This window comes from Caloenas nicobarica, chromosome 1 (assembly GCF_036013445.1).
Source record: "Caloenas nicobarica isolate bCalNic1 chromosome 1, bCalNic1.hap1, whole genome shotgun sequence".
Taxonomy (NCBI): domain Eukaryota; kingdom Metazoa; phylum Chordata; class Aves; order Columbiformes; family Columbidae; genus Caloenas; species Caloenas nicobarica.
This window is the reverse complement of record NC_088245.1, coordinates 38142971-38155403: the sequence shown is the minus strand read 5'-3', so window position 1 is coordinate 38155403 and position 12433 is coordinate 38142971. Positions and strand designations below refer to the sequence as shown.

The window sequence follows — 12433 nt, the reverse complement described above, 5'->3', positions numbered from 1 at the left end:
ATCCAAAATGATCCTCCCTAATCCTTAAAAATTTCAGAATTCTATCTGAAAATTAGGAATGCTTTAATTTACATCAAAATGTCAACACATTGCAACTAGTTTGTAAAGCAGTGCTGCCCCTTTGTCACCCATGCTCCTTCCCCTTTAAGTTTGTAACTCTTAGGTAAACACAACATTATTAATTGAAATACCACAGTCTGAAAGCAGAACATAAAATTAATTCATGTTATGTATGACTAACTTCTAGTAAAAACAGAACCATCTAAGCTTCACATTGTTGGGGTGGAAGGAAATTAAAACTTGCAGAGTATCACAAAATTTAAGCAAGTAATTCACAAAACTAGATCCATTTATTAATAGATAGCATAAGGCCGTTTGTAACAATATGTACCTGAGTTACTACTACTCACCCGATGCCAAGTATCCCTTGAGCCGTGGAAGCAGAGTCTCTGGGTCTATTAACGTAAGCTTGCCCAAGCACTCAGCAACAACATTCCTTGTACCCTCTTCTGCACATTCACAGTGTTTCAGGAGTAAGGCCCAGATGTTCTCAACATATGGTTTGAGACCAATGACTGATGCAGAGCTAATTATTTCTTTCAAGGAATGAAGAAGGAGGTATTGCCTCTTAGGTTGACTGGTTATTTCTTGTAAGACAAATGGCAGATACTCAGGAAGATTCCCAACACTAATACTGCCTAATGCATAAGATGCTGCTGATTTGACTTCTTCACTAGGAGAAGAGAAAGCTTCTAGTATTACAGACTTCAGCTCAATTTGTCCACTTAAGTCAATGTGATGCCCAACTTCGCCAAGAGAAAGCAAAGCCAAAAGACGAATGGAATCCGTGGACCTGGAGTTCTTGACATCTTGAATGAACTGACCTACAACAGCTGGTCCTTCCTTAGGGCAGGCTCGAGTAAGTGCAGCAACACATTTGGCAATGGAATAGTAAGACTGCTTGTGAGTAAGTGCTGTGCTCTGTGAGTACACTGGACCCGTTAACATGCGCAGTAAATCCATATATCCTAAATTATTTGTACCAGTCACAACCAAAGCTTGGAAAAATTCTAGCATGGCACTAAGTGCTCCACCCTGAAGTAGAGGTGATCTCACCAGCCCAATAAGTTCATTGAGAATGGACCCACTAATCTTTGACAGGGAGGAAGGATATACTTTAGCCAGCGTTGTCAGAAAACTGATGGCCATCTGTGATACATGCATATCACTTTCACTAATAAGAGGTGGAAGCTCATCCAGGACAGCATCAATCATGGCAGCTGTCAAGCTGTCACTGTAATTCTTAATTAAAATATCTAGAGCAGAAAGAGTGCCCAGTTTCAAAGCTCGTTGGTTCTTTCTCAAAAAAGAAGCAAGAATGGGAACTCCTTCCCCAAGGATTGGTCTCAAATCTATCTTCAAAGGAGAACCAGCAATCAATGTCATGGCCTTCACTGTAGTCAAGCGAGTGATCTCGTTCTTCAGCCTCTCTAGGAAGATCTGAAGTGTACTAGGCAGGTCTGTGCCTAGGCTGTCACCAAGGCTACAAATTATTTGACCCATGCAAGATATTGCCCTTTCTTTCACCTCCTGATCAATGTCAGCAGCCTTTAATCTCTTGATTGTACAAGTAAACAAATCTTTGATGTAAGGAGCAGCATCAAAGGAAGAAGGCTGGTCTAAAGGACGAATGACTTTCACAAGTTGTTGGGTAACCAAGAGTGCCTCTGATGTTATCTTGTAAAATAGGTCTCCAACACAAGCTACAACTGGAGGTACCAAAGCTTGAACATGAGGATGGAAGACCTGGGGAGAATGATTGCAGAGGATCACATACAAACAGGACAAAGCATCTATCTTCAGATTAGAAGAACTTGATTTGTCATTCAGAGAAAAAATTATTCCTGGAAGAAAAAAGAGAAGCGTATTTTCAGGATAGGTATTTGTACTGTTAGAACACTTCAAAATCTCTGAAGGAAGGCAGCTCTACTCAGTTTATGTTTTCCTGCTTCCAGCCTTTCTTGAATGCTTCCAAGCCCCTTTCACCATTTTGTTCAATCAGTTTTCAAACTTCCTCTACACAGCGGACATGTGTCTTTGGATGGTTTGCGATGTTATTTTCTTAAGTATAATGGGATTCTGAACCTTTAACTTTTCCAAACTTACTTTTCCTTTTTACTTCAAAATTCCACAGTTTAGGTCCCAAAAGCTAAAATATGGACAATATTTCACTCTGTTGAGATGAGAAAGGAGGCAGTTTGATCTTGCAATTAAGCAGCACATTAACTCTTTTTCTAGATATAGAGGGGAAAAAAAAAATCTCAATCTGAGCCAACTCGTTTTCAAGATTAATGGAAATACATCACTAAAATATTTATATGGATCTACAGAGTAGCTGATGATTTTGCCAGTTTCTTTAAATAGAAGCAACACTTCAAAGCTTTTGCAAAAAGCACAGTCAAGATTTAAAGATTCCAAAACTTCATATCCAACTTACTAATAAATCTTTTAAGTTAATAATACGTTTCTCATACCTGGTACAAGTACAGGAACGTGTTGTGTTAGGGCTCCAGGTAATACATTCACTAGCTCGGTCAGCATGTTAAAGCAACACTGACGAGTCTTCACACTTTTCTCCTTCATCTGTTTGTGCAAGGCTTTAACTATATTGGGGACCTGTAATCATCAGACATCTGTTAATTGATTCAATAGCTGACATTTCTTTCGTCTTTGATCACTGGGGAGGGTATAAAGAAAAAAGTGTGTCCTACCCCTCTCTTTCTGATTTCTCTAGAGAACTAGGGAAGTTATAAACACGGGGAAATGAAGATTCAAAAGAACTGCTATCCAAAAAAATAGTAATTTAACTTTAAAAGGTGAGAAAAAACAAAGCAAAACTAGATTTGTATTAATAAAACTGGAGAGAGCAACAATTGAAAAGTCATCCAAATAATTCACTAAGTTTTTCAGCACTACCTTTTTTATTCTGCAAACAAAATCCATTGTAGCAGATCAAGTTTTATCTTGATCATTATAGCTTACGTCTGCATTACAGAATGCACAAAATAACTATTTTGCTTTGGTAATTTGGCTAAGCCACAAAGGACATGCAACTTTTACAGGTGACAGCAAACAACTGAAGTCAGACAAGTACATTTGCATGAGTTCATAATTTCAGTTTCTAAGACTGCTGCACTCTTCTGGGCCAGTTTACCTGGCTTGCTTTCTATGTTGGTACTACAGTAACGAATTGTAATGTGTATGAAGAAACCATGATATGGTATATTTCAAGAACTATCATTACGAACAGGGCACAACTTCAGTGTGTCTTCTCAAAGATAACAAAAATCTTGACAAATAACCTGACTTTGAAGCATTGTCAAAGGTGTCTCTCCTTGTTCCATTGCATCAGGATCACAAAGCCAACTTTGCACAGGTCGAGTTTGTTTTAAAAGAGAAAGATACGCATGAAAAACATCTGCTTTAACATTCTCTTCACGTTCTTTGAATCTGGCTATTAATGCAGGAGATACAGTTTTGTAGAATTCCGGAAGCATTTCATGTCGCGTGCTAACCACAGCATCCAGACATTTAGCAGCTGCACGCCTCACTTTCCAGCTCATGTCATCATCATCACTATATTCATCATCACTCCCTTAAAAAAAAAAAAAATTATGCATATGTTCAAGTCTAGACAATCAAAGCATCAAGTTTTACTTTAAACAGTTATTAATAAGAACACCACACTTAGGTTCTTTGTGTAAGGCACACCAAAGAAATAGGTTCAGAAGTATGTTAAAAACCACACACAAAAAACCTCCTAAGCTGCCTAAATTGTAAGGTTAATTTTCTCTGCCAATTTTTTCACGCTAGTCTTACACAAGTATTAATTTAAAAAGCAAAAAGGACAAGGCAGTTCCCAGGACATTTACAGCCTGACTACTGATTTAAAGCACATTGCTCTTTATTCACGACACAAACAACAATGCAACAACAATTACTAGCTGATCAAGATTCAACAAATTGTTCTGTTTGTTTCATTCTAGCAGCAAATCAAACCATACCCTGGCCCCCAAAAATGACAACAAAAAAATATACAATAAGCAATACAAATTGACTTTTTAAGCACTAAAGCGACCACTGTGCAGCTCATTCATTTTTAAAGTAATGAGAATGTTATGCTCTGGGTTCAGCTAACTTGTGCACCTAAGTTTTCATAAACCTTACACGTGGCAAGATATTGCAATCATATTAACAATACCTTACAGCTTTCAGTCTAAAACATTTTTTATCCTACAGAAAAATACTGAGTGTTTTGCAATTTTCGATCTACTCTGATTTTATGCATTAGGTAACAATATATTACAGGGGAAAGTAGTGATACGCCTTTCCTGTGCTGAATATGTATTTTCAATTCATTAACTGATGTTCTTCTCACTTTAGTTATATCATCCTACATGTTTCTGTCTTCTTCCACCTTTCAAGTATTTTAAAATATTTGTTTTGTACTTTATGTTTACCCTTGGAATTATTTCTCTCCAGCAACATCCTATACTTTTATTCCAAGAAGTTCACAAGTAATGTTTAAAAACAGTACAAAAAATGAATACAAAAGTATACAAGTCATTCAAATGCTGGTACTTAGTAGCAATACCACCCATATCAATTTTCTCTGATGAGTGCAGGTTCACAAGCTCTTCCTCTCCCTCAAACCAAGAGAATGTACCTTGGTCATCATCATCACCACCATCAGCATCCATTGCATTTTCATCTTCATCTTCATCATCATAATTGTAGTTAGGATCATAGGTAAGGTATTTAAGACAAATGTTTATAATAGTAGATACATGAGGATAAACTTCTTTAGGACATCTGCATAATACAAAAATACAATCAATGGCAAATTACTTGGAAGAATTAAAATCTTTCTAAAAGACTTCTTGCCACATACTGTACTTTAGCCAAACCATTACAGAAATTCAAAAAGGAAGTTCAGAAAGGGCAATGCTACTATAATATCACAGAATCATTTTGGTTGGAAGAGACCCTCAAGATCATCACCTCCAACCCCCTAACCTAAATCTAGCATTAAACTATGTCCCTAAGAACCTCATCTATGTGTCTTTTAAACACCTCCAGGGATGGTGACTCCACCACTTCCCTGGGAAGCCTGTTCCAATGCCTGACAACCCCTTCCATGAAGAAATGGTTCCTAATATCCAATCCGAACCTTTCCTGGTACAACTTGAGGCCATTTCCTCTTGTCCTATCACTTGCTACTCAGGAGAAGAAACCAAAACCCTCCATGCTACAATGTGAGTGGATCTGCTAGACTGGAAGGGTGCACAGGACCAAGACATGCCTTTGGATATTGATTTTTTTTGTCTTCACTATTGGACACCAAATATTATCAGAATACTTCCCTCCTCCTGTTTGCATACGTAGCAATGGCACAGTAAAAAGTTTCTGAAGTACAGACATGACACACAGCTTAACAGTTAAGTTACAAAACAGAGTGATAGGAACAGTTCCAGCTCAAAGCTTGCAAAAATATCTTGTACCAAGGAGACTGTCTCTTGACAGCTTACAACCAAATGGCACACTATTAGATCTTAAGAAAACGTGAAATAGGTACTCGAGAATAACTTACCTCCTAACAAAGGATTCAAAGGCTTGAATGCAATATTCTCTTAGTTCATCATCGTCTACATTACAAAACTTTACAACCAAAGGAATTATTTTCTCGAGATATTCACCTGGTAAGAGAAAAAAACTAGCAAAGTAATTACTCTCATCTAAAAACTTTTACAGTTATGGATAATTTATATATTTTTCTTACCTATTCTATGACCTGCTTGCCTACTGATAGCAGCAATACATTGTATATAGGTCCTAGTTGTTGACATGGAATCATTTTTAGACAGCTCTGTCAACAGATGTTCAATGAGGTCAACAAAAACCATATTGCCACAACTCATAACCAGGTGACCCAGAGCAATGATGGTTCTTTTCCTCACAGCAAGTCTGGGGCTAGTCAGCTGGGGGAGCAGACAGGTCAGAATTGAAGGATGGAAGTTAACAAGCAGTCCTCCCTGCCTTAAAACAGACAAAACACAAACTCAAACCAATTGAATCTAGATAACTTTGTTCACATACTGCACAACAATTCCTTTAAATATTCCCAAACCATCACCAAGATTCCAATTAAGTCTTTAAGCTTTTGGAACTTATAAAAACAAGTAATGAGTTTAAAATATACCCTCACAGCAACAAACATAAAAATAAGCTTAAAAATACAGTTCTCGGAAGATTAGACAAAGCAACTGATCTATCAATCAACTTATCTTCAATACATTCACTTTGTTTTAATATATGAAGTTTCACCTATACTTAATACCTTATCATGTTATTTCACATAATTTAACATTTGGAAAATTAAAGTTCAAGCTTTAAGGAGTATTTATGAGCATTCATCGGTGTTTTGGAAGCAGGATGTTTACCTGCTCAGCATATCAGCCATGATATCCAGTGCCTCCAGTTGAACAGACACATCTTCCTGCTTGGCTATAGCACTAGTAAGACGCCCTGTGATCTTTTTGCAAACATTAGCTGCTAACGCAGAACCTGAAAGTACAACCAAACCTCAGCATTTTCATAATTTCAAACATACAGTTTTTAGCACCAGCTGTCATGTTTGTGACTGTGGAAAGCAACCTGAACTCAACATAAAGAGGCTTTTCCCACCAAATAAAACAAGCTTGAACAGCCAGTTTGTTTGCTAATGTAACATATGCTCTGCATTAGAGCTGAAAGACTATCTACGTAGAAACATACTGAGGAGGACTTCATAATTGTCCCATAAGGTATATACAACAGAAAGGACACTGCTTTTGGCAGGGCAAGCAATGGTAAGTGGAAGTCAAGACAAGTCTAGTGCAATAAACAGAAGGTCTATAGGTAAAAACAAAGGAATAACTAAAAATGTAAGGGGAAAGCACAGAAGTAGCTAGAGTCACCTCTAAAGAGCAGCTGTATAACGAAACAGCAAAATAAAATCATTTTGCACAACGAATTACTTAAATAATAAGCACCTGAAATGCTGCTGAAACATTTGAGAAAGGGGAAAAAGAGGTATACCTGAAGTATTTTAAAATTCAATTAAAATTTCTTTACCACAACTCCATAGTTGGAGTTTGGAGTTCAGAATCTCCTGTGGTGGGAACAGAATACCGAGCAGAATTGCAACCCTGGACTTCAGCAGGGCCAACTTTGGCCTTTTCAATCAATTGCTGGAGGAAATCCCGTGGGCAAGGCTGCTTGAAGGTAAAGGGGCCCAAGATAGTTGGTTAACATTCAGGGACTGCTTCTACCAAGCTCAAGATCAGTGCATCCCGACGCGCAGGAAGTCAAGGAAGGGAGCCAGGAGACCTGCGTGGTTAAACAGGGAACTGCTGGGCAAACTCAAGTGGAAGAGGAGGGTTTACAAATCATGGAAGGAGGGGCTGGCCACTTGGGAAGAATATAAGGCTGTTGTCAGAGGATGTAGGGAGGCAACTAGGAAAGCTAAGGCCTCCTTAGAGTTAAACCTGGCGAGAGGGGTCAAGGACAACAGGAAGAGCTTCTTCAAATACATGGCAGATAAAACTAACACCAGAGGCAATGTAGGCCCACTGATGAATGGGGTGGGTGCCCTGGTGACAGAAGATACAAAGAAGGCAGAATTACTGAATGCCTTCTTTGTCTCTGCCTACTCTGCCGGAGGCTGTCCTGAGGAGCCCCATATCCCTGAGGCCCCAGAGGAAGGCAGGGCAATGGAGGAGTTTGCCTCAGTTGATGGGGACTGGGTTAGGGACCAGTTAAGCAATCTGGACATCCATAAATCCATGGGTCCAGATGGGATGCACCCGCGGGTGCTGAGGGAGCTGGCTGAAGTCATTGCTGGACCGCTCTCCATCATCTTTGCCAAGTCTTGGGAAATGGGAAAGGTGCCTGAGGACTGGAGGAAAGCAAATGCCACTCCGGTCTTCAAAAAGGGCAAGAAGGAGGACCCGGGCAACTATAGACCGGTCAGCCTCACCTCCATCCCTGGGAAAGTGATGGAACACCTTATCCTTGGTGCCATCTTAAGACATATCAAGGATAAGAGGGTCATCAGGGACAGTCAACATGGCTTCACCAAGGGGAAGTCGTGTTTGACCAACCTCATAGCCTTTTATGAAGACGTAACAAGGTGGATTGACGATGGCAGAGCAGTGGATGTGGTCTACCTTGACTTCAGCAAAGCATTTGACACCGTCTCCCACAGCATCCTCACGGCAAAACTGAGGAAGTGTGGACTGGATGATCGGGTAGTGAGGTGGACTGCAAACTGGCTGAAGGAGAGAAGCCAGAGAGTCGTGATCAATGGGGCAGAGTCTGGTTGGAGGCCTGTATCTAGTGGAGTGCCTCAAGGGTCAGTTCTGGGACCAATACTGTTCAATATATTCATCAATGACTTGGATGGGGGAATTGAGTGTACTATCAGCAAGTTTGCTGATGACACCAAGCTGGGAGGAGTGGCTGACACGCCAGAGGGCTGTGCTGCCATCCAGCGAGATCTGGACAGGCTAGAGAGTTGGTCGGGGAAAAATTTAATGAAATATAACAAGGGAAAATGTAGAGTCTTGCATCTGGGCACGAACAACCCCAGGTTCCAGTATAGGTTGGGGAATGACCTATTGGAGAGCAGTGTAGGGGAAAGGGACCTGGGGGTGCTGGTGGACAGCAGGATGACCACGAGCCAGCACTGTGCCCTTGTGGCCAAGAAGGCCAATGGCATCCTGGGGCGTATTAGAAGGGGGGTGGTTAGTAGGTCGAGAGAGGTTCTCCTTCCCCTCTACTCTGCCCTGGTGAGACGGCATCTGGAATATTGTGTCTGGTTCTGGGTCCCTCAGTTCAAGAAGGACAGGGAACTGCTGGAGAGAGTCCAGCGCAGGGCCACAAAGATGATGAAGGGAGTGGAGCATCTCCCTTATGAGGAAAGGCTGAGGGAGCTGGGGCTCTTTAGCTTGGAGAAGAGGAGACTGAGGGGTGACCTCATCAATGTTTATAAATATATAAAGGGTGGGTGTCACAAGGATGGAGCCAGGCTCTTCTCGGTGACAACCAACAGTAAGACAAGGGGTAATGGGTTCAAGCTGGAACACAAGAGGTTCCACTGAAATTTGAGAAGAAACTTCTTCTCAGTGAGGGTGACGGAACACTGGAACAGGCTGCCCAGGGAGGTTGTGGATTCTCCTTCTCTGGAGACATTCAAAACCTGCCCGGACGCCTTCCTGTGTAACCTCACCTAGGTGTTCCTGCCCTGGCAGGAGGATTGGATTAGATGATCTTTCGAGGTCCCTTCCAATCCCTAACATTCTGTGACAGTTCCCTCTTCCCCTAACTGTCTAATCTTGGGGGGGGTAATTATAAGAAGAGAAGAAACTCATGTCATAGTAGGAGCTACCCAATGGCCAGTGCTCATCTTCACTTCCATTAAATTTTTTTTTAAGCATACTTTGGGAATTTTGATGCGAAATTAATAACATTCCAACCTACATTAAATATAGTTCACATATATTTATGGCTTATTCTTAACTATATGACTAAAAATAAACATAACAATTAGACAGTCAAAGGAGTTACCATAGAGGCTAAGAAAAAAGACAACAATCTATGCCTGAGTTGAGAGCAAGAAATAACACCCAAGTTCCTTTCGTATCAGGAATGCTAATTATATTGAAAGATTTTGCTGGTTTTGTTTGACCTCTACCTTCACCGTAAAATCTCCTTTTTTTGTGTGTAGGCAAAGAAAAGAATAAAAGCCTAAACTGATTGATTGATTTACTTATTTAAAGTTTGCACATCTCACTACTGCTTGATACAAGCAAGGCTTACATACAGACTTTCAATAAAGGATGTTAAAATCAGAGCTTTTTTTTTTAAATTTAAGAAACCTCAGTCTCTAAAAACTGCATTTCCAAAGCCTTTTTAATCATTTCTTTATTCTCATTCATAAACTACACTACAGTATATGAAAAGCACTTGAATAAAAAATTAATGCCATTAACTGATGAGTTGTTCATCATTACCATCTCTTCTGGAGGAAAGAGTGCTTTCATTTAGAACTGCAGGTAAGCATTTCAGCAATTTAGCAGGCAATTGTTAGAAACACAACATACTTTCCAAAACACTTAACCAGAAACTGAGACAAGAAATCAGATCATTAAAGAAAAATGCCCAAGTTATAATCAATGTTAAAGTATACTATCAATCAAAAAGCAAAATGAGATTTAGCTATTACTACAACCTAGAAATGTTCCACCAGACAATTATTAAAACAGGAGCTTTTCCACTACATTTGTTACACTGAAGTTCATATACTATAAATTTGTTTTTCACATTAATGCAATGCTTCAGAAAAAAAAAGTGTTTAAACTAGTAAAATATGGAAATACAGTCACAGAAGAAGAAACTAAAAGGATATTTGTACCATACATTTCTCCTCTCATAGAAATTAGTTCCAATGTTAAATGAACTGAATCCTCTTCACTAAAGGACCCAGCTTTTGCTTTTTTTTTTTTAATTAGAAATGAAATTATAAAACTACATAGTCTTGAGTACAAAATGTCTTACCACTAGAAGCTGGCGGGAGTTCTCCGATCACAGTTTTAAGGCCAATGCTCGAAATGTCACGTAACTGTTCTTTATCTGAAAGCATGTTTGTACAGAGGGTATCTACAATGGTCTCCACTTGATACTCCTTCACTTTACTCACCAAAGGGCCAAGGCTGTATAAACAGAAGAAAAGTATTAAATCTGCAATGTTAAATAAAATGCCTCATTTTACTTCAGTATTTTGCATCCTAGTCACAAACTTAAGTTTGGTTTTGGTAGCAATATAAAGCAGAATTTTAAAATCTGGAAACTTTCATCTAGTTGGGTTGATAACCTGTCTCCATAAATCTAGTAACAAAATACTGGTTTAGTACAGTTTTTTATCTAGTGGTGGATATGGGTTTTGCATGACTGTTCTGCTTCAGCCTCAAAAACAGAGTCTCTCTTACTCCTCACTTAACACCAAGATTTATAACAAAAATCACCTACCCAGAGCCATCGGCTCATCTGCTTGACCATCAGTGCCAGCTTAGTTCACAGACAAGTAAGCAACCTTCTTTCTTACTGCATCTTTATTCTACGCAAAGCTTGGGTTCAACCCAATTTACACTCAAACTCATTCTATACCTTAAAGTGCCTTCCTTAATATAATAGGAGGCAAACAGTAAAATAAGAATCAATGACATGGCATGCCCTCCTTCAGGCAGACTCCAAGCACCTCTACACATGCAGCACATAGTAACATTTCCTGTCTTTCCTAGGAAATGTTTTTGGTCATTTCAATGGTTTTGAGGATCATAACAATCTTGTACTCACTTGTCAAATTCTCCCATTTGTTCAAAATACTAAAACCACAGATGTCCCAATAAAGTCTAGTTCATTGCTATGAACTACAGCATTGTTCACTGTCTTCCTAGCCCTATCATCAACTTTCAGCATCTCTCCTTTGTTAATGTTCTGTTCCGAAAGGGAAGTTATACAAAAAAAACCCAACAAGCCTTATATCTCTATTTCCTTCCATTCGCCTACAAAAAACCCCTCCCCTCCCACTTCTCACTCCAAATGTCCTTATCTAGTTTCTCCCTATTCTTAAAATGTCTGCTTTCAGACAAAGCTTCTCAGAAATGGGAAATTAATTTTGAAAGATTTTAAATTACCAAATCTTTTAATCTAATTCAACTCCCTCAAATATACTGCATTAACAACGAACACATCAAATTCTGAAAAATGAGTATTGTAAGCTGTGTTATAGGCATTCCTACCATGTTCCATCAAAAACCAGTACAGTTAGCCTACGTATACAGCAACTACTCTGAAAGCCATAGCTCGCTTGTTTTGTCAGCTTCTGCTCTCTGCATGTTGATCTTGCCAACTACTCTCTCTTTAATTCTCTGTGGTGACACCCATAATATTACTACCCAATCAAGAAAACTTGCTTACTAATGAGACCTCAACACCAGGGGTGAGATGCAACATGAAGCTGAAGTTCTACCAAGCTTAGGTTCTGCACCAACCCTGACAGAAGTGAGGGCAGGAGGACAAGGAGCTGCGTGCAACAGCCACAGAGGAGAAAATGCAACCGCTTGAGGCAAGAATGATGACAGCAGCAGCTAGGACCATCTACAGAAAATGTGAGAATCATGAACTAGAAGTGTTGCCAACAACAGAATTAACAGACACACAGATGTATCTCCAGGAAACTACTATTTACTTTCTCGTCTTTTTGAATTAAAGGGGTGACAGGTAGCATCTCCTACTGCAACTGCAGAGCCAAGCGTTATGGATCAGAAATCAC

General features: G+C 39.5%; 1 protein-coding gene across 1 annotated transcript in view; it reads right to left on the bottom strand.

Moving 5' to 3' along the window:
* The window catches only part of CAND1 (cullin associated and neddylation dissociated 1), a 31295-nt gene that overhangs the window by 6678 nt on the left and 12184 nt on the right, over positions 1-12433 (bottom strand). The window contains exons 3-10 of the mRNA XM_065649289.1: positions 10657-10811; positions 6501-6624; positions 5840-6096; positions 5651-5756; positions 4727-4872; positions 3363-3655; positions 2535-2676; positions 411-1904 (exon numbers count right to left, since the gene is read on the bottom strand). Of these exons, the coding sequence (XP_065505361.1) occupies positions 411-1904; positions 2535-2676; positions 3363-3655; positions 4727-4872; positions 5651-5756; positions 5840-6096; positions 6501-6624; positions 10657-10811 (2717 nt within the window). The remainder of the gene's footprint in view (positions 1-410; positions 1905-2534; positions 2677-3362; positions 3656-4726; positions 4873-5650; positions 5757-5839; positions 6097-6500; positions 6625-10656; positions 10812-12433) is intronic.